A 23,426-nucleotide genomic window follows, 5' to 3' on the forward strand; every position below is an offset into this window, starting at 1 on the left:
AAACACTCGTGCGCCCCGAAGGTGGTCTTTCGTTGCTGAAAGCACGAGACAAGACGAAAGAGAAAGAAGAGAGAGAGAGAGAGAGAGAGAGAGAGAGAGAGAGTTAACGACAAAGATGACGACTTCGTCGTCTTGTCGCGTCCGCTATCTTACGTTTTCGTGATTGTTTTCTCTCTTTCTCTTTTTCTCTCTTTCTCTCTTTCTCCCGCTATCTCTTTTTATATTCGTTCGAAGGAAAAGATCCCCGATGATCGTTCGCGAAGGCGGAGAGGAGCGGAAGAAGGAGGAGTCAAACAGTCAGGACAAACCTTCTTCCTTTTTCTTTTCTTCTTTCTTTCTTTCTTTCTTTCTTTTTTGTTCTTTCTTTTTTCTCCTTATTTTTCATCTCTCCTCATCTTTACTTTGTTATAGCACCACGTTTGAAACCAGCAGTGTTACTTTATCGTTCGGCCATCGTTAACTAGTACAACCTTAACTAGTAAAATTCGGTCCATTATATTTTCTCTTAGGAGTTCATTACGAGTCCTCGTGTTTAAAATTGAAAGAAAATGAACGGGCATTTCCTCCGAGTGGTCGATAAACGAAACCAGACTCCGATTATAAAGGTAATACCACGTTGAGGATGATTAATCGTTCTAGTAGGGCTTCACGAAGAGCAAAGAGGGTCGATATACTGAGAAATAATGTATGCCGTGGGAAATGATAAACCGTGCGACCGAAGAGAAGTTCGTGTACCTTCGTCCGTATGTTCGTTTACCTTAACAGGAGAGAGAGAGAGAGAGAGAAAGAAAGAGAGAGAATAGAAAGGGGAGGGGAGGAAAGAGAAAAGAAGAAAGACAAGAGAAGTAGTTATAACTTTTGGTAGAGGGAGAAAGTTGAGAGGCAATTTGGCGATACACAAAATTACATATCCGTGGCCCGATCGAATTGCTCGAAAGGGAATCGCTATCGAACGAGTCTCGAAATTGTACCGATTGTGAGTCCCTTGTCTCGTTTTTGTTTCGTCCCTTTCACTCCGCGATCGGGACGAGTTTTCAAGTATCATTAGGGATCAAAAAGTCGACGTGGATTAGGGGCGAACGTTCGATGAACGTTCTGATTTATATTCTCATTCGATCGCGTATTTAATTAACATTGGAAATATCGTATCGTATTGGAATAAGAGAAATGAGAGAAAAGAAAGACGTAGGAAGAGGAATATTTTGGCAGGAGTATAGGATGGATACTCGTAGGACGAGCCGAGCCCTTGACGGCGGAGCCCATTCTGAAGGAGGGGTTTCTTCCTACGTCGTCCTTTCGTTGTCGCCCGGCTGACTTACGTCCTACGAAGCAAATAAAAAGAAATGAAAAAAAAAAAAGAAATAAAAAAAGGAATGGGAAAAAAAAAGAAAAGAGAAAAGGAAAAAGAAAAAGAGAAAAAAAAAAGAAAGGGCAAAAGATCGAGGTCCGTAAGCGACTTGGACGCGCGCGTACATGTTCTTACTCTTTCTCTTTCTCTTTCTGTCTGTGGTTTCGGGTTCAGCAGGGTTCACCGGACATATTATGGGACAGGCGGGCACTCCAGCGTGAAATGAAAATATTATGCCAGCGCCCAGAGTGGTGCCGGCCCCGTGCCACACATCGAAGGATCGCGACGTGCCCTTTGAAAGGGCGTCGACGAGAAGAACATATTCGAATCCTTTCGTTCCCCGTAACGAACGTTCACACGGCTTATTAGCTTCCACGTTCGCGCATTCTGTTGTTTCGAAACATTTCTCAATTATTTTTAGGAACAGACTTCTCTCATCTGACATTTCTAACCGTAACACTTTAGATGATATTTCGAAGCTTTTACGACCTCCGATCTTACTCATTAAATTTCACGTTGTATCGTTATCTCAAAAGGTTTTACGTACCGGATACGTTACTTACATATTATAGCGTGGGATGAAAATATCAAGGCGATATTCGAAATACCGCATGATTCGGGATAATCGTGGAAAGGTCGAAAGTGGTCGAAGTCGATCGAACTATCTCGTAACAGTTCAAAAGAATCGAATAGTATTATTTTGCTTTGTTCTCGTTCGAATTAAGAAAAAGAGAAATTATGTAAGTTTCGTTATATTTTCCCATTAATAGCCATTGGCATTTTCTTCGAACTATCATCCAACACTTTCGTGACAGTACTTGATCAAAGAACGTAAACGTCATCGGATGAAAATTATACATATCCAATGGACCTTAATGATTATTGAATTCGTTACGTGTTACCTTGCGAGTCGTCCTTCGTTCATCGTTAATGCGTCAAAGCTTTCCCGTGCGACGATGAAATATATATATTTCAGATTCCGATTGCCGACACATTAACGTCCATACTTCCCGTAATTAGATCACGCATTCATCGTACCATTTAAAGTTTTTCATCCTAATAACTGTTACCTCTCTCTCTCTCTCTCTCTCTCTCTCTCCTTCTTTCTCTCTCTTTCTCATGGATTTTATCGTTTCTCAAGCGGCATTTATTGTCTCCCTGTAGGCCAAAGTCGGCCATTTAGATTTCCAACGAAGCGAAGACAGTTTCGCGTCGATGATTTTATCGTCGTTGCGATCTATAACTGGAAATAAAAGAAATCGTTCCGTATCGTTCGTCTTTATCGTCGCAGTTTAAAAACGCGATGTTACAGGATTCGATGAAAAGGAGAGAAAGAGAGAGAGAGAGAGAGAGAGAGAGAGAGAGAGAGACACACATGAGATCTGAACGTCGCGTCGTCTATACGGCGTCAGCTATACAAGTTGTCCCTCGACAACGACGAATGACGAGAGGTAGATAGAAACCTTGATGAAGCACCGGAGTTACTTTTTGCGTCAATTTGTTAATCGGTGTCCACTTACTACTACTTACGAGAGAAAGAGTAAAGAAGTGAAAAAGATAGAGATACACAAGAGACAAAGACAGAGAGATAGAAAGAGAGAAATAAAAGAGAGAAGAGAGAGAGAGAGAGAGAGAGAGAGAGAGAGAGAGACGACGACGACGACGACGTAAATCGTTCGCTCGTGCGAAAGAAAGAAAAAAAAGTAAAAAAGAAAGAAAGAAAGAAAGAAAGAAAGAAAGAAAGAATGAGGGACTTATGGAGGCTGCCGGCCGTAGTAAAACCGGGGCCGCAGAGATAAATTCAGTTTCATACATTCCCGTCTGGTTTTCTGACGAGTTCCCTTGGAGTCGCTACCGGTTGCTGTTTCTCTCACAGTTTTTCGATCTCTCGCGAACGAAGTCTGCGAGTAATCGTTCGGAAAGTCTTTCGCTTTCGAAAATTTATTCGTCCTCGCGTTACACGCGAGAAACGAAATATTCCTTCGTACGTAAATACGTATATAGCACTTACGTACATACGTACTTACTTACTTACATTTGTTCGTTCGTTCGTTCGTTCGTTCGTTCGTTTAATTAGAATCGAGTTAGCTCGCTCCTTTCTCGTCGATAATACCACGACGAACACGGCCGCCCTTTTTATCGGTGATCACAGATCGCTAAATAAAAGGAAGAAAAGCACGCGCTGTTTCGGCTCCTCTCGCCAAGAGTCTCCTCCGTTTCGAGCCATTACGTCGAAGGAGAAATACGAAATGCCGATTCGTTGCCATTTACGAGGTATAAATACGAGATAAACGGATCGTAACGACATGTAGGATTTATCGGAACGCGTGTAGTTATTAAGGGGCATTAACGATGTTACGCTTGTTCGCGGAACGTGCTCGCGTCGATTCTCTTCGTTGTTCCTTCTTCTTCTTCTTCTTTTTATTCTTCGTCTTCTCATTCTTCGTCTTCTTCTTCTTCTTCTTCTTTTTCTTGTCTCTTTCTCTTTCTCATGTACACGCAGGATGTATAGACGTTCGTTCTCTCTCTCTCTCTCTCTCTCTCCTTTCGTACATATATACACGCATATAGTCGATCACGATGTCGGAATCGAACGAGATCGTAGTAAACTCTTGCCGTTTAATCCGATACGAAGGAGGTAATACATTCCCCACGCAATATAATTTAGGATTACCACATGAGTTTTCTTTATACGTAACGAGTCGCTAATTGCTCCGATTTACGAAAGCTAAACAGTATCGGCAAATCTCTCTTTCTATCTATTCGAGGAAATAGAGAGAAAGAGATAGAGAGAGAGAGAGAGAGAGAGAAAGAGAGAGAAAGAGAGATAGAAAGAGAGATAGAAAGAGGAGAAAAAGAGAGTAGTGCGTGTTGGCGTTTCGTTCTCGCCTTCCTTTTTCCAAGGTGAGATACTCTCCCCTTCTCTCGATTACGGTGTTATTTTCTAAACGACGGGCTTTTCCTTTATCCCACGGATTCTCAGATTCACAGATCTACACGGATCAATTGAAAAATCTAACTCGAACAAAGATACTTTCGTAAGATCGTACGGTTAGAAATATCGCGAGTTCGTTGTTGTAAAGTAGACGAGATACTCGAATCGCGAGAAGCCGAAACATCTCTCTCTTTCTCTCTCTCTCTCTCTCTCTTTATCTTTCTCTTTCTTTTTCTTTTTCTTTCTTTCGAGAGAAGAAGAAGCAACCGGCCAATCTTTCGTTGGTTTTATTAGCGTTGCGCGGTTCTGCGGGTGGAATCGTGTAAGTCCGTACGCGGTGCGGGTGGTACAACGAAGAAAGTGAGGCAATGTTTAAATTTCACGGTCCATAGTGAATCGAGCTTTACGACGAGTCCGCACACCACGGTATTCCGTTCCTCTCCACCTACGTTCTGCAATTACGGTGCCCCGAAGTAAACCGCAAGCACGCGGTACGCGACGTCGCGTCGCAAGCAGGATGACGCATAGCATAGTTGATTTATATTTCCAACTTGGAATCTATTCTTATTCGTGTTGTCGATTCTCTTAACAGACATATAGGATTAATATATGTAAATACTTATTTATATAGATACAAATAGATTCGAAGATTTTTCTATCGATTCGAAATCAATGATTTTGTCTTTTCAATTTTTTTTTTGTCTTGCCTTTTTCTTTTTTTCCCTTTTTTTTTTTTTTTGATCTTATTTTACTTTACTTCATTCGTTTTCTCGCTTTTTTTTCTTTTTTTTTTTTTTTTGTTTTTTTTTTTATTTTCTTCGACGAAACCAGAACACCGAGTAAGGTGAGAATTAATACGCGTAGGTGTTGGAAAACCGATACGCGTCCTTGGCGATGCCAATAAAGATTTCCGTCTTTTCGAAAGCGACATCGTATAAATATATCGAGTATATAACGATGATGACGAATGACGACGAACAGTTAGTTATTCGAACGAGCGAAAATCTTTAAGTTGAGAAGAACGATAGATAGGGGAGGGTAGAGAGAGAATCCCTTTTAGCCCGGGGTGTGTTGATTTTAAAAGCCGTCCGGCCAATTACCGAAGTTGCCAGGAGCAGTATCTTTCTCTTTCTCTTTGGCCACCTGACGCCATCCATCCTTCCCTCGATTGCTATTCTTTACCTCGGGGCTCTCGTGCGCAATGAGCGATGCGTTCATTCATGCCGATGCACGCGGTTCCCTTACACGTGTGCGTATATGTGTAGGTGTGCATTGTAAACGTACGAGTAGTTCGTAATATATAACCATGGTGATACACGGCGATCGATCGATCCCTTGAATCTCTCTCTCTCTCTCTCTCTCTTTCTTCCTCTTTCTCTATTCTTCTACCCTCGCCCTCGAGAGAATATCAGGTGCGAGCAAGTAGTAGATATAACGAGTGGTTTATTTCGTAGATAAACGAGAATTCTTCGATGTACACGCATCAACGAGAGACGAAGGAGAGTCATAAAACAAGGATTGATAAGTTTTCTTTCCTTATTTCTTTTTTTTTTCTCTTTCCTTTTTTTTTGTTTATTTACTTCGTTGATGATCTTTATTTCCGAGACACTTTAATTGTATCGTACATTCGAATCGTAATAAAACAGCATTGATAGGACATTGAGAGGCTAAGAGGTATTAGGATATTAAAGTTCTTTCTATATTTAGCTCGTAGTTTTGTACATTAATTAAAATATCGAGGTTTATTAGATATCCTCGTTATATAGGTTAAACATCGTGGGAAAGCACGACTCGCGGTACACGTAGGTTAAAGTATATTTTTCTTTGATAAAAAGTCACGTATTTTTAAAATAGATAAGAACCTTTTAGCCTCGCTTGCGAAGCTAAAGAACACCTATCTATTTTCTTTTTTTCTTTTTTTTTGTTTTTCGTTTTTTTCTTCTTTTTCTTTTTTTTTCTTTTTTTTTCTTTTTTCCTTCCCTTTCCTTTCTTTCTCTCCTTTTTCCTTACGATTATTATTCGACTTTTCATTGATAGGAGTTAATGTCGTGCGGAAAAAGGGTCAAATCATTAATTAATTAAACTCCATGATAAGAGGCTCATGTGAAATAAGTAAAACCTGTGCGAATATAAAACCTATATATATATATATATATATAATATATATATATATATATATATATATATATATATATATATATATATATATATTATATATAGACGACAAAGAGAATTCGTACTGGGATCATTTTCGTTATATTATTAAAAATCTAATCTTTAAGATTTTATCTTAGAAATTATTCACGGAATATACGATACCATCTTCAATTTCGAACAAACTGGTTTTACTAAGGTGGCAAACGAACGTGTAGAAATCGATATCGCCTAAGAGAAGTCGAATAAATCGTCGTTGATAGGGTCAAGTCGATCGAGACACGATCGTTTCGCGCGTCGTCTCGCGATAGAAACTCGTAGATACGTTATAAGTGAGAAAGAAAGAGAGAGAGAGAGAGAGAGAGAGAGAGAGAGAGAGAGAGAGAAAGAGAGAGAGAGAGAGACAAAATCAAGATCGACGTGTTTCGTCGTATGTCGAATCATTGGAACGTATCGGACCGTTCCCCCGCGACGCACACGCACACTCATACATACTACCTACCTACACGAATATAGGCAACCACCATACACATAGAAACTCACGCATCTCTACGTATATTCGCTTCGTACAACGGATCGTGGGTGGAGCGGGCCAGGTCTCTTGGTGCCTGACCACCGACAACTTTGATTCAGTACGATTGTTGCGAGCCGGTTCAACGATCGGACTGACACGCGAGTGGCCACGCAAAACACGCTCGCGCGTACGTTTGCGAGACCACGTGCTCCTCATCTATTCTCTCTCTCTCTCTCTCTCTCTGTCTGTCTATTTCTTTATCTTTTTTCTTTCTCTTTCTTTCAGTCTCATTTCTTTTCTTCTTTATCAATGTCTTCAATTCTGGTCCCTTGTTAACATAATCTTTTAGATCATTTCGATTGCAATGCTTTACTATGACCATTCGTAGCAAAAACTTTTGAATTATTATTACTATACTCAATACCTATAAATATATCCTATCAATATTCTTGTAAGTCTAACCGGAAGCAAATCGAAACTCGTAACACCTTCGATATTCAGTAAGTAATATCGTATTCGAATGGTACGTACGTACGTACGTACGTCTCTTACGAGAAAAGATAAATGGAAGAAAGAAGAGAAAAGGACGTAGGCCGTGTACAGGGCGATGACAGAACTCGCGTACTTTATTACCCGAGGTCGAAGCCGTTATCGTGGCTCACAATGCGAGATAATCGTAAAGGGCCGAAAGGGACGACGACGAGGCGTGGTACGCGACGAATCTCTCTTTCTCTTTCTCTCTCTCTCTCTCTCTCTCTCTCTCTCTCTCTCTCTCCCTCTTTCTGTCTGGAATCGTCCAAAGATCTCACTGACGTCTCTGTATACGTACTACGTGCGCGAGATCATCGTCGTAAAGGGCTTTATAAGCCGCGGCACGAGAGTTCAATTTTATGTTCCTTCGAGAATGGGGACCGCCTGCCGTTAGTCGCACGATGTTCACTGCATTCTTCGCGGGCAAAACATTTCTTCGCAGGTAGGAGTAGAGTTTGGTTGTTAAAGTCTACGGCTTGTGTTCGGCTCTTTAAACCCGAACAGTGCCGTGTATTTAATCGTATATTTCAAGCTATCGCATTTACGAGTATCGATCTCCCCGTATCCCGGCGCGATCTTTCTCCCAAGAGAAATTTTGCATACATTTGTCGGAACCGAAAGGGACAGTTAACGTGCAATACGCTACCGTACGACTTTATCTTTCTTCACGTTTATCATTCAAAATGATCATTTATCTCCAATTTACTTCGTCTAGCGAGAACAAGCTCGTTATTGGTTTAAACTTATGTACGCCGTTTATTGCTCGACATTATATGTTGTAAGAAAATCGTAATAAAATAATTAATTGATCTTTCTCTTTCTCTTTTCTCTTTCTCTTTATTCGCATTGACAGTCGTTAAGAATCGCTTTCACCGTCTCGCTGAATCGATAACGTCCAAAAACCAGTAACCTTTTGCGAAGTCATTCGCCTTACGCTCACTAATGCAGGTATTTACCCCCGCATCCTTCGAAAGGCGTGTTCGCGTTCGCGAGAGATCGCTCGTCGCCAAGAACCAGACCGATAGGAATGCGTATAATGAATAATGTATAATATACTGACCATTAATCACAATGCTCCTTTCATCCCGTTTTATTGCACCGAACGGGGTAATTTCACAATCGTTTGCATAATCTATTTTTCTCTTTTGTAAATACGCACCGAGTTCTCTTTCTCTTTCTCTTTTCTTCTGTCTTCCTTTCTTCTTCTCTACGTCGCGATCTCTTCGCGGTATACGTAAATATCAATGACTAGTCGTACGAGCACGTTTACTACGTCTCTATTTCTTATATATTACATGGTGCAAAGATACTTACAATCTACATACTCGTAGATATTAAATCTGTATCCAATATATCTACTCGTTCTCTTCTTGAGCGTGCTCATGAAGGAAGAGAATATTTTGCCGCTATAGTTTTTATCGCGTCGCTCGATCGATTTTATCGTTCGATAAAACGTATTTACGAGGCGTCCATCGGATCGAGCGTGTCTCTTAATTTAACGAAAATTGCTTTTGGTTAAGCGGCTCGCTTAAGTGACAGATGTATCTACCTTGTCTGAGTTCGTTCGATTCAATGAGCATACGCGACGCGCATAATACATTTTACACATATAAACATGAAAGGAGGCGATCTATAGCGAAAGACAACTTCGAAGCAACCTCCCGAGGTCAGGCGCGTGGACGACGTGCGAGAGAAAGCTCGATGGTTGCTGTATTGAATCATCACCACCTTTCTCGTGCTCCCGTGCTTTTGAAAACTTTTGATCATGCCATTCACCATCGATTTTATTTATGCGTATCCGTCATACGTTACTTCCAAAGATTAATTTCGCAATGGTGGAAGAAAGTTGATGTATCTATCGTCGGCGAATCTACCAAGAAAGATACGATCGACGTTCGATCGTTGGAACGTAATCGACGATGACATTGAACGCGGTACTGATCGTGCGCGCATTCCTTTGCCCTGACACCTCCTCTCCTTCTCTCCCTTTCTACATAAAACTGTAGAGAGAGAGAGAGAGAGAGAGAGAGAGATGGAGAGAGCCGTCGTACGCGATCAGCTCTTGCGCCGATGCCGACGGTAGGCTGTCACCTCTGGATATAAACGATGGATGACGTCAGTATGACATCAGTGATCCATATCGTCGTTACGGCTCGAAGCCAACTTTCCATGGAGTTTCTCCTCGAAATAAACGGGGTGAGAAATACAAATTAACACGCACGACCCTCTATAACGTATTACGAGTTAATGTGTGACCAAAGAAGAAAAAATCCAGGCGAAGTTTTAATCCTCATCAGATCAGTTTGATCCGTTTGGTGGATCCGTGACGTCATGGACCACCAACGGAGCATCCCTGAACGGAAGCGTTAAAGTCTCCGGTTAGCGGAAGGTAGAAAACGATATTGCAGGATTATATAATTTATTTTGGAAAATTAAAATCTCATCGGTCAATTTCATTAAAATTAATAAAATTGAACATAAATATTCTTAAATGGAATAACGATGATAAAGGCAATTAATTAAATTAATTTAATATTTATCTTCGAAGATAATCGTTATCAAGATTAACATCGTGGTAATCACTTGACAGATATCGAAAAAATAAACTCGCGTGTAAAGAAGAACTTTCTCTCATTTCACTTCGGAGGGAAGAAATGAAAGAAAGAAAAAAAAAAAAGAAAAGAAAAGAAAAATAAAAAAAAAAAAAACGAAAGAAGAAGGACGACGCCTCTATGCGTCATTCTTCCGGGACTCGTCCTTCTGGTCTTAGCACGTGCATCGAAAACTCCTCCGCATATCCTTTTCTTCCTTCTGGCGTAAATGTGTCGTAGGTGTGCACAAACGAGGGAGGAAAAGGAGAAGGTTGGAAGATGAAGAGGAGAAGAAGGAGGAGAAGGTGGAGGAGGAGGTGGAGAAGGAGGAGGAGGAAAAGGATGATCCATTCTGTAAGTTCTTCACAAGTTTTGCGTGGACGCGAACATACTCGCGAGAACGACGTCACGTGGCAGAACGCGTCCCACATACCTTTGTAGACGCATCCTCGTCGATCCCCGTGAAAGAAAAGAGAAAAAGAGAAATAGGTATATTCCAACGACGATCTACTCGTGCGTGTAAAATGGACGTGAACGAGCAAGCAAAAGCCGGGAGTGCGTGTTTCGGATCCGTGTGTCATTTTGAAATAGCGAGTGCATCTCCTCGGGGCGTGCGTGAGCGCACTTTTGTGAGCTCCATCGAAACGTTCTTTCTTCTCGTTCATTTTTCATTCTCTTATTTCTTTCTTTTCTTTTCTTTTCTTTTCTTTTCTCTTCCCTTTTTTTCTTCTTTTCTTCCACTCGTAGATACTTATTCTTCATCTAAATTTTTCTCTATCGACGATTGTCGATTGTCTTTTGTTTCTAAAAAATAAAAATAATAACAAAATAATTAAAAAAAAAAAAAAAAAAAAAATAAATAAATAAATAAATAAATCAAGCTTCTGGTATCTGAGTTCGAATTGCGTTTTGTTTCGTCGTTCGTCGATGATAATTTCATTAATTATTTTATCTTACCTACGATACAATAATACAGTGTTAACGATTTGTTGTTAAAATGATTGATGTTAAGAAGCTCTCACATTATTATATCAATCTCTCTCTCTCTCTCTCTCTCTCTCTCTCTCTCTCCCTCTTCTGTCTCTCTCTCTCTCTCTTTTTCTTTTTCTCGAAGAAAGCGAAGGCGGAGTCTAATCACCACGCGATCGTTACTCCCGATGCGGCGAGTAAGCCGCATTCGTTCCCAGAAAACAGAAAGCAATGCTGCTAGGGCCTCGAGCTATCGATGAGAACCAACTCAAAACCAACAATCTTCGTTCATCGGTTTCAAAAAAGAGAGAGAGAAAAAAGGGAATCTACCTTTCTTCTTCTTCTTTTTCTTTTTTCTTTTTCTTTCATTCCTTTTTCTCTTCCTCTTATTCTCTTTCAACGACGTTATTCTACATACATATACATATGTACATCCGTACAACATTTTTAATGACATAGACTGATCTATAAATCTTATACTACGGCCGACTGTTGTAGCAATAAATCGTTAGAATTTTCCGTTACCGGCGCGAGAACAAATCTTTATCTGTCTGTCTGTCTGTCTGTCTGTCTGTCTGTCCGTCTTTCTTTCTTTCTTTCATTCTTTCTTTTTCTTTATTTTTCCCAACCAAGTGAGTGAGTCAACTAAGAACGGTGGCTAAGTAATCAGATTTTTCTGGATCAGACGAATTTCGTAACTCTCGACAGATTCGATTAGACGCAGTGTACGATTAACGTTGCAATACGGCAATAACTTCTTTATCGAAGGTAAGAGTACTTAGGTGCAAGAGATAGCTAAGCTAAGTCGATGGACGGACGTTTCGTATAAACGAGAAAGAATGAGAGAGAGAGAGGGAGAGAAAGAGAGAAAGAGAGAGAGTGAGAGGAGCGGGAAGATAAAAAAGAATATATCTGAGGGAGCTACACGAGTGGGGTAGCGGCAATGTAAATTGATACAGTCGAGATCGAGCGTGCATACGATATAGAGAGCACCTTTGCTGCTCGCCTCACTGCTTGCGTACACGCCCACGCTAGTGTCCCCGTACTAGTTTACAATGTGTATCATTTTGTGTTCCGTTTGTGTGAGTATATCGCATGTATATACATATTTATAAATATATATATATATATATACGAAATATATCTGTATATGTGTACGTACATATATACTTACGTATATACAGATGTATAATACAAAACGCGACAATGGAGTACAATCCGACATCTGAAAGCGATGGAAAAAGGAAGAGAAGGCGTGAGGTTTCGATAAGATACACCCGTGTGAAACGACCGGCTTCCCTTAAGGATTTGCTCCTGAGATCGGCTTAATCGAATCGTGAGTTATTGCGAGGTAGGAGGATATACCGACGAGGCTGTTGCACGACTATCTAAGAAAGATCGATGCAGCCACCAGCGAAGTGGAAGATAAAATGTTCAGATAAAAGGAGAAAAATTATATATATATATATATATATATATTTTTATGTATGAAGAAAAAAGGTAACGTGGTCGTTCTCTCGCGTTTTTTTTTTCTTTCTCTTCTCCTTTTCTTTCCAACTAATCTCATTTTTGTTATTTAAATCATAATACGATACAATACATTTTTTTTTCTTTTCTTTTTTTTTTTTTTTTTTTTTTTTTTTTTTTCTAATAATAACACGACGTAGGAGAATTTGAAAGTTTATAATCGATAAGAGGGATGGAGTGGGATTGGGAACTCTCTAACATTTTCCTCCACTAGAATCGTCTAACGAGAGACGCGTGCTCGTTCGCGCGTGACCAACGTGCGAAAAACACGCAGTGATCGTATCGAATCGCATCGAGTTCGTTTTGTGCCTATACGATCAAGAATTAACACGCATTACTCGCATACGCGGTCAACCAATTAACGTTTGTTAATTACCAAGGCGGTCTCTTCCAGTCGGCCTTCCTTTCTCTATCTTTCTCTCTCTCTCTCTCTTTCTCTCTCTCTCTCTCTCTCTATCTATCTATCTATCTATCTATCTATCTTTCTTTTTCATGAGAGAGATAGGATAAGGTAGGAAGTATCGTCGCGAGTCTCGCTTATCGACTCATCGTCGATTCAATCGAATGGTCGATTATTCGATCGACTGTAATCTCTCTCTCTCTCTCTCTCTCTCTTTCTCCTTTACATATACACGCATACACACATATAAATCGAATTCCTACGTGTTGACGATTAGTAATAAGCTATGTCATTGTTTAGCTAGAAATCATTCGACATAAGTACGTGTGGCTTATAGTGGGGTCTCGATCTGTCACTGAACATATTGAGGATTATCAGCGACACTTCAGTAAAACTTTTATCTTGAATACAAGTACATTATATTCTATACAAGTTTTATTGTATTTGAAAAATTTACGATATAATTTTTCGACCTTCCGTTTTAACTTTGTAAAGAGAAAAACAGAAAAAAAAAGAAACGTAAGACAAATTTGAAAGTGAAGAGATAGGGATTGAGAGGGGGGGGGGAGGAGAGACGAGGGAGGATCTAAAGAGAGAAAGTAGACAGCCAAGAGAAGGACGTATGAGTTCTTCTTTCGCTTGGGGCATCTTTCATGGAGGATAACGAAGCAAAAGAATCGTTAAGGGAGCAAAGGGCTCCGACGAGATACCCTAAGGGGTAAGGCGACGCGAAATCGCGAGGGAAGTCGTAAGGCAAGACGTTTAATTGCGCAATAAATTGTGATTCTCCGATTTGCAACCCATTTCCTACTGCGGGGGCGACGATTGGTCGCTGTTAAATTGGCGCGTAGGTGCGATGGTAGGTACCTACGTGGTTGGTGTGTGCCTGCCAGTGTAGGCACGCACGCCGTGAAAGTCGGAAGTACCTCCTACCCTTCTCTCCTTCGTCTTCTTCTTCGTCTTCTTCTTCTTCTTCTTCTTCTTCTTCTTTTACTTCTCCATCTCTTAGTCGTCTTTCCGTTTAGTTCAAAACGCCTTTTACATATCTACTTACGGATAACGTGTAGTTTCTTTCTTTCTTCCTTCTTTTTCTTTTACGATATAGTCATTTCAATTGATATTATTAAATTATCAATTGATATTATGAATTGATATTATTAAAGATATTTTTATTGAAGAATTAAATAACGAAGAATAAGAAAAAATTCTTTCCATCTTTGTCCTTTTCCGTCATAGTTGATTTATCTATGTGGATAATATCAGGTATATCCGGTATAATAATCGATCATGCACTTTCGAACGTTCGACATTTTCCTATTGAAAATAAAAAAAAAATTCTGACCGTTCACACTTAAACGTGTCAAATGCTGACAGTCGACGTGTTAATCGTCGTCGTACGATCGATCAACGATCCGAGAAATTATGTAAATCGGCGTAACTTGTCAGCGAGTTCGATCGTATATCTCGAAGAACGAAATGGTAGGAAACTACTGTCAGGCATATGTACGTTTCTACGTAATAATTGGAGTGCGAAGGATCGTATAGGTGTAATATGACATTTAAAATCTACAGTATAACGTATATATGATAATTAGTCTTGACGTAGAAATCTCTTACGATTGCAGATTCGGTGGCACAGACGGCTACTCTGACGAGCCTCGCTTTCTTCCTGAGTTCCGGGCTGAGCGGGACGGTTTCCGGAGTACCGACCAGCTACGGTCTCCATACCGCCATCTCGGAATCCAACAGTAATATGGAGCCTTGGCTGCAACCATGCGGTACGCCGGTTGCTGCAGCTCTGAAAAAAATGCCCCAACGTCATAGCGTTCATAGAGCGTTAAAAAGGGTACGAACCCAGCTTAGGGTCGCTCAGAATCATTTTAGGAAGGATCTCAAGGATATTCATGAGATCTATTCAAAGGTAAGTGTTAAAAGTCTAGATCTACGAATTACGTACGTGCTCTACCTAATTTAATTAATTAGAACTATTGGAATAATTTATTTCGACTGAGATCGTCCAATTAACTGTTACCTTCTGACGAATACCACGGCTTGTAATTAATCATCGAGAGAGCACGGGGTTAAGATCGCGTGGGCGGTCTCAAAGCTACGGCCGGGGAAGTCCGCACGTGCGGCACAATGCCGCAAAGTCCTACTTTCCGAGTGCAACGACGATTTACATTCGTTACGCGTGTCGCGTCGCGAAAAGCAGACTCGATTTTCTCGGTGACTCTCTTACGAGATCGTTTAGATGCAAAGTCTAATGAATGGCACAGTCTGCCATAGGTATCGCGTACAAGCGTACTCGTTTCTCATACATATGAAATAAAATGCTCAACTCTCTCTTTTTCTTTCTCTTTCTCTCTAATGCCGAGAAATTTCTGATCTCCGTTAAAACCCGTAAGATAATCTAACGTAATAAAAGAAATCATGTTAAGTCACAAATATGTTTTCTTTTCTTTTCTTTTTTTTTCTTTTTTCTTTTTTTTTTTTTCTATTATCGGACGAATAAATTTTATCGATCGAAAGGTTTCCTTTCCTCGCGCGAAAGAATTTCCTCGCGCGAGATCTAATCGAACATCGGAATTCGATATTTCTTTCAAATTTCTTTCGAGCTTGCAATTTTTCTTTTCTTTTCTTTTTCGACTTCTTCTTCTTCCTCCTTTTTCTTTTTTTTTTTTTAGTCTCTCGTTACCTACTACCACTAATCGAATAAACGACGACGATCTTCCTCGAAACGATCGTCAAGACTAAACAGTCGGCATCTCGTCTTTCGTTCGCAGGTGTACAAAGTGCTGAAGGAGCAGTACAGAATGAACTGGCTTCCGGAGAAGCAGCTTGAGTGGTACCATAGGGAGCTCTGGTGCCTCGAGAAGGGTAAGAAGGCGGAGCGTGCACTTCCACGTCTTCACGACGCCCTTCAAAGGTTCGCCATCACGTTCCACCATCTTAGAGCGTTCCGACTAAAGTCGAATATCAACGTCGATCTTACGATGAACAGGCGAAACGAGATTATCGATGCCATGCAAATCGAAATTCTTCGAGTAAGTAATACGAATATTTTTTCTTTTCTTTTCTTTCTTCCTTTTCTCTCTATCTTTTTGTCTTTCTTTTCTTTTTTTTTTTTTCTTCTTTTTCTATCCAAAACAACAAACATCTCTATTGGTCAATTATATTTCAATTAATTATATTCTAATAATACAATTTTGTTTCGATACTTAGATGCTTTGCGAAGTAGAAACAGCGATCCTGAATCTAGGACTGCAATTACCAACCGCTCACAAGGCGGTCATCGTCACGGAAAGTCGTAACTGGGCCAAGGAAGGTGATCTGACGCTCATGCTCATTCAAGATTGGGGCGTTTTAAGATTATATCAAACCTTTCTGAATGATTGGACGCGTGCCTTTCGTAATGCCACTGCGACTGGACCTGGTACCTGCGATCCTAACACGATAAAACCGCTTATCTTACGACCGAAGAACAATAAGAAGGGCCCAAAAACTGGAATGGGTACTAAAGGGAAGAGAATACCGAAGATCAAGAAAGAACGAGTCAATAGGAAACATCCATTGGGCTCGAATCAAACGCAACCTTTGACACGAGGACCAAAAGTATTCCCAAGGAAAAGACTGACGAGAAAGAAACAGGCGAGACCAGTGTAGTCAGCGAAAGTCCATGATCTCGAGTGATCTTACTCGTCCTTATCCAATTTTCTTTCACCTTCATTTTTATTTCTTTTTTTTTTTTCAATATTTTTCTCCCCTTTTCAATTTTTAAACTATAGACTAATTAATCTTTCGATGTCGAACACTCGCAAAAAAGACGTTTATCCTCCCGCCAGAAGACACAAATATACATACACACGCACACGCACACGCACGCGCGCGCGCGTACTTACAAACGCACACGCACGGACACACACATTGACATCATTTGCATATGTTCTTCTATTTATTGCATCGCCACGATCATTAATTTTCTTTACGTTTTAAGCTTTAATGCTTCATTCTCGATCGACAGAAAGAGATGACATTTAATATAGAAACTCAAATACGATCGAATTATTCAAAAGAAAATATTTTTCCTCTTTTATTTTACATTATGATAAATTTATCTACATACATACATACATACATACATACATACATACATACATACATACATACGTACATATATACGTTCGGTTGGCGGTCCAGCCGTAATTTTCACTAGGGGACCAGTATTAAGAGATTTACTTCGAAACAGTATTATATCTAATAACGCGTAATAACTAATAATAGCGGTTAATAATAACGTTGATGCACAGAGAGACTTATCGATCGACGCTATATGTAGTAGAAGGCGATTAGCTCGATCGATCGGAGAATATAGCGTCGAGGAGGCATGCACCTGAAAATCACGTAGCCATACGTACTTTTCTTCTTCTTTCCTTTTTTTTTTCTTCTTCTTTTCGTTTTCTTTTTTTTTTTTCTTTTTTTTGTTTGTTTTTCTACAAATAATTATGAGAGAGCGCGCACGTTTAGGAACACTCGTCGAAACGCGGGAGACCGAGGAGGGATGCGTTTTAAGAAGATAAGAAGATGAAGAGAAAAAAATACAGGAAGAAGGAGGAGAAGAAGAAGAAGAAGAAGAAGAGGAAGAAAAGGAATTAAAAAGAAAAAAAAAGGAAGAAGAAGAAGAAGAAGAAGAAGAAGAAAAACAAAAGGAAAAAAAGTGTAAAACACAAAAAGAGACCAATCGTCCGTAGTCTCTTTAAGATAAATCTTAAAAGTTCGTCAAAAAATCAAAACGCATCGTTCTCTCGCGTTAGATAAAGGACAAGTGAAAATAATCGCTCGATTATTATACCACGATTTATGAGAAAAAGAAAGAAAGAAAGAAAGAAAGAAAGAAAGAAAGAAAGAAAGGAAAAAAAAAAGAAAAAAAAAGAAAAGAAAAAAACAAACAAACAAACAAACTTTATTTATTGTAGCTTTAACGTCTGCGGGCGAAAGCTTGATGTTTAGCTGTGATATCCCGAGCGTACGCGGACCGTACAGAGTTCCTACGTTTTATACATAGGTGCATGTATATAAGTATCATCGTATATATATATATATATATATATATATATATATATATATATATATATATATATATATATATATATAGTCGAACGCGTACCATACGTACTTAAAACCGTTAGACTATTTTCCTCTTTATCTATCTTTTTCTACTATTTTCTCGTCTTCACAATAGAATCTCTTTCTTCTCCGCGAACATGACAACTTTATCTCTTTCTCGTGTACTTTATATCTCTCTATCTTTCTCTCTATCTCTCTCTCTCTCTCTTTCTCTCTCTCTCTCTCTCTCTCTCTCTCTCTTTTTCTCTTTCTCTCTTTTTCTCGTATTTTTAAAATAATAATCTTTGTAGTAGGTGATAAATAGTATTCTCGAGTCGAAATTTTTGTTTCTCGAGAAAAAGCAGAACTTCTCAGCGGAGAATTCTGCGGAGCTTTTTGTATACGTATCTACCCTTTTACCTGGACGCCGAAGTGAATAATATAACACTCGGTATATTTTTAATTTCTACTTTATCTCAATCTCTCTCTTTCTCTCTCTCTCTCTCTCTCTCTCTCTCTCTCCCCCTTTCTTTCTCTCTCGTTCTCTCTCTCTCTATCTCTCGCTTTCTTCGTCTTTCATTTTATCTATTTTTCTTTGTATTTGTAACTTGTAGTAGCGTGTAAAGGCAAGTTTTAGGATCGAGTAAAACAGCGCACACGCCGCTCAACAATTTTAGAAAGTATTTTTCGTATTAATAAATAAATAAATAAATAAAAAAAAAAAAAAAACAACAAAAAAACAATAAAAAAAAATGAAAAAAAAAACAAAATAAAAAAAAACAAAAAAAAAAAGCAAAAAAAAAAAAAAGAAACGACAATGACGAAAGTGCGATCTGCATAGGTATTTTGCGAATTTTCACGCTCGCCGTCATATATTAATTTTTCTGTCTCTTTTTTCTTTTCTTTTTTTTTTTTTCTTTTTCTTTCTCTTAGTTATTATTTTTCTCCATTGCATTATATCGAGTATACGTATTATATATGTATATATATATATATATATATATATATATATATATGTGTGTATATGTATATATATATATTTATTCGACGTACAAGCATACTTACATAACGTTTCTGATCTATTTATTATATCACGTTACCATCGCATATATTATTTATTTGTCATTTTTTTTCCTTTTACTTGCGTATAATCGTCTCGAATAAATTCGATGTTTTTGTACCGTAGTACGGCACAAATGTAATTTTTTTTTCCTTCCTCCCTTGCCTCTCAACCGCAACCCTCCCTCCTCTCTGGCCACCATTCGTTAACCTTCCTTTCGTTTTTTTTTTTTTCTTTTTTTGAAGCGTTTCAATGATACTGCAATTCGATTTCGATTTTAATCGAAAGTACGCGGAAAGCATGAATCGCGTTGCTTGCGAGTCGTACGTTATCAACAACGAATGTCTGGCCAAAACATGTAAGTTTAATCCGAGTTGTCGGCGTCGCATGGCCGAGATGTCGCAATAAGGTCGCGTAAAGCGTTCGCGCGTGAAAATAATGCGTCAAGTCTGGCAAGTATAATAATGCAATGTATATACATATTTGGCCGATATGCATTAAGTACGAAATGTTCTTTTCTTTTCTTTTCTTTTTTTTTTTTTTCATATTTCATTTTTCTTTTTTTCTTCCTCTTATTGAAATAATAATCCCCCGTTACCTACGATAAGAAGAGTGTAAGCATCTCAGGATACTTAAGTTTAGGCATAACGTCAAATTAAAAGTTAATGAGCATTTTTGTGAATTTTGTTATTCAATTGTCAGCTTGGTATCTGTTATTTTCGATCGTATCGAAAATGACTATCGATTCGAAAACCGTTTACAAGAGTACCGAAATAGTAATAGGAGTGCATGTTGTTAAAAGAAGTAATCATTAATATTACTACGATGTCTGATACCTTGATTACAGTAACAACATTTTTGCAAGAATCACGTTTTACAAAAACAATTTGATAATTTATAAGTCAAGGCGTAGAAAATATTTTGTCCGACAAATATTGCAAAACTTTTTTAATCCATTCCCCTTTTTCTTTCTTTCTTTCTTTATTTTTTTTTTTTTTTTATATATATATATTTTTTTTTTTTTTTTAAACGGAAGATACACTTCCTGCAAAGATCAAGATCAGATAACGCGATAAAGATACACCGCTCCCAATTTATTCCTTACTCTTTTTATCGCATTCCTTATCTATCGGTAAGTCGTCAAACCTTTCTCGTAGCACATTACGAATCGCCAATAAAGGATATCGACGCATCGTTGTATGCACCCAAACATCAGAATCATCCAACCAACAATCCAGTCGGCGAGTCAGTCAGATAGCCAACCAGTCAGTCATTCTCGATCAGTCACGCGAAATTACATTATGATCGCGAAAATATAGTGAACATATAAATTTTACTAATAACGATAGTTTATTTCTCTTTGACCCTGATAAATAATTACAAGTACGTGGAATAATAAGAAAGATCGTGTGTTTTCCCTCGTTCTCTCTCTCTCTCTCTCTCTCTCTCTCTCTCTCTCTCTTTCATATACTCCATTATTGTGCTAATCCAGCGTGAGAGAATCTAATCTTAGTTCGTTGAATCTGCAGGAGAATCTAATTATAGTATCGCCTTATATGGCTCGTGTCCTACGAAGTGTCTACGCGCGTTCGATCAACGCCGTCGACGACGTACGATCGTGTTACGTCGAGCTTCATTCACAATTTTTTGTCGCTTACCGAGAGCAGCTCTTTCCCTTGTAAAATTATTGACTACTTGACGTCAGGTCTTCGGTACGGATTTCGCGTTAAATCCACGCAAATGTTCCAACCGTACATTCCTTAATACGGATAAATCCATGGATTTAATGCAACATTAATATATCAACATTTTTAATTCCTTTAGACAAAAGAAAAATAACAATATTACGTACATATCTAAGATACGATATATCACGTCATTTCCTTTCCATCCTGGTACCACACCTTCCTTGATATTTGCTAATTTTTAACGAGACAATGACCGTACTTCTGTATTTATCAGATTATCGATTTATTCATTTTATTAATGTCATCCTTCAAGAATTATATTAATTACACGCTGGAGATTCCATCAATGAGAAGAATCCGAGAAAAGACAATACTTAACCCATTTACCCCATTAAACATAGATTTCATAATCTACTGTATATAATATTATTTTCTTTTCTTTTGTTTTCTAATCTTTCGAGATACGATTCTCGATCATTTTGTTGGTCCTAATAAATCATATCGACGGTTTAATAAATTCTTCGATGGCTTTCCCATTTGAATCATATTGCAAACAAATCGCTATATTTGCGTCTGTGTAATGCCTAAACCAAAAGATTTTTTACAATTTCATTGTATACTTGATTGTTGCGAATGAACGGAGAGTAAAATCCAGTGACTCGATATGTCGACCGATGGGTTCGAAGAAAATCGATATGTCTATAACACGTGGGCGAAATCCACGAAAAGTTATTGAATTACTAAGCGCCAATGTTAACACGTCATTCGGATAAATTTGGATAACTCCATATACTTTTGTACCATCTTCCGCGAAAGGAATGCCGGAAAGGAGAGTAAACTGACCTCTCTTCGTGTCTGAAAGCGCGTTATCTCTCTCTCTCTCTCTCTCTCTCTCTCTCTCTCTCTTCTAAATTACAACGTTGGAAAGATCGAAGAAGAGAAAGGATAAAAAGAAAAAAAATTCCAAGTTTAAGATTAAGTATCACGTTGTAACATATGTTTTTTCCCCTTTTCTTTTCTCTTCTTTTCTTTTTACACGTCGATTAGAACCTACATAGATCATAGATCATACGCTAAGAAATGTTATCTTTATTGTTAAAAGAATTTAATTATTGTTAAGTTACAACGAATAATATCACAATTATAATTTGTTAATCGGTTAACGAAATTGAACGAAAATCATCGCGCAACATAGTCTCATTCATCCTTGTATCGATCGTATTAAGTAAGTCAGGATCCTTCTAAACGATCCTATACTTCGTAGAATTTTCGTTTCGATTATCTCGGGATTTTCAACGTCTCGCGCGTATATCGGCGAAAAACTATGGACAATAGCTTTACGGCCACCCTGCCGAGCGGCCGTTGGGCCGCACGAGACGTCAAACGTGCGTACGTATGTTCGATTGTTTACACAATCCCATATATAAGGAGTAAGGAGGAGGGTTTGACAATCTCAGTTGAAGATCTCACGCCAATCGGGAACATTGAGTCGAGTTGGGAAGTCGAACGGTATAGGAAATATTTCTTCGTCCCTTCCGAAAATATTTCTAGAAAAGAAATTTCTTTGAGAAAAAAGTAATATCTTCTTTCTGTGACGATTAAAAAAAAAAAAAGAAAAAAAAAAAAAAGGAAAAAAAGAAAAAAAGAAAAAATAAATAAAACGTATTTCTTTCGGATCTGATCGAATCATCGAAATCTTATATCTATCGAAGGGAACACGATATAATAAATCGAATATTGTGATAAGACAAAATAATAGTGTGATTTAATTCCTAAGATAGTATATACATATATATATATATATATATAGACATATATATATATATACATATAAGAAGAAGATATAAATCGTGTCAATTGTGATAAAAAGAAAAGAAGAGGACAACAACGATGAGTAACGAAATGAGAACGAAATGGATTTTCTTAACTCTTCTCGCTGTTGCCGTTGCAGCACCGAATAGAAACGTCAGATCTTTGACGGCTCCTCCTCCTTGGCACTTGCCATGCGGCGAGGTTATCGAACAAGATTCTTACGAGGATTCACAGCAGGAATTAGACTCGATCTTGAGCGATTTGAAATTGCAGCATCAGCTAATGCTTCAGGATTATCTCAATCGTGATTACGAGTATCTTTACGACCGCGTTAGGATCGGCGTTCATGAGCATCAATACATTCCAAATTGGGTACCCGGAAAGAAGGATTCCAATCATATCCGGAAACTCGCTAAGAGCAGTCAACAGATGGTAAGAAAGGACATTATTTTATATATATATATATATATATATATATATACATATATATATATATATATACATATATGTTAATTTCTAAACGTTATAATAAAAATAGATTACATTTTCTCTTGGGAAAAATTCGACGAACTTTGGATCGATCGGCAACTATCCTACGAAACAAATCATTCGCTTTGAAAATATCGATCAATTCGTATATAATACGACGAATTAAAGCATTAATTAAACATAAAACTAATATGCATATTTCTTATCGATCATAGACGATCTTAACGCGTAATATTTACAAAACAACGAATAGAATTTAATGTTAATGATATTACATATTCGGTCCTTTCCGAAATTTAATTACG

The 23,426-nt window shown here is 38.4% G+C and overlaps 2 protein-coding genes across 8 annotated transcripts in view; both read left to right on the forward strand.

The window, feature by feature from the left end:
* LOC124423660 overlaps positions 1-19,207 on the forward strand; it is a 28,981-nt gene extending 9,774 nt beyond the window's left edge. For 3 of the 7 annotated variants that reach the window (XM_046961641.1, XM_046961642.1, XM_046961643.1), the window contains 3 exons: positions 14,595-14,890; positions 15,753-16,013; positions 16,192-19,207. In XM_046961641.1, the coding sequence (XP_046817597.1) occupies positions 14,595-14,890; positions 15,753-16,013; positions 16,192-16,632 (998 nt within the window). In that variant the 3' untranslated portion in view covers positions 16,633-19,207. Of the gene's footprint in view, positions 1-411; positions 606-11,535; positions 11,811-13,778; positions 13,829-14,378; positions 14,517-14,594; positions 14,891-15,752; positions 16,014-16,191 lie in introns of those variants that run through there. The other 4 variants (XM_046961645.1, XM_046961647.1, XM_046961648.1 and 1 more) reach the window with 4 other exon arrangements.
* A 2,990-nt stretch (positions 19,208-22,197) lies between these two features.
* Positions 22,198-23,426, forward strand: part of LOC124423412 — a 3,091-nt gene continuing 1,862 nt past the window's right edge. Inside the window, exon 1 of the mRNA XM_046961095.1 lies at positions 22,198-23,064. Coding sequence (XP_046817051.1) covers positions 22,711-23,064 — 354 coding nt within the window. The 5' untranslated portion in view covers positions 22,198-22,710. The remainder of the gene's footprint in view (positions 23,065-23,426) is intronic.

The sequence above is a fragment of the Vespa crabro genome, chromosome 4, assembly GCF_910589235.1.
Source record: "Vespa crabro chromosome 4, iyVesCrab1.2, whole genome shotgun sequence".
NCBI classification, from domain to species: Eukaryota; Metazoa; Arthropoda; class Insecta; order Hymenoptera; family Vespidae; genus Vespa; species Vespa crabro.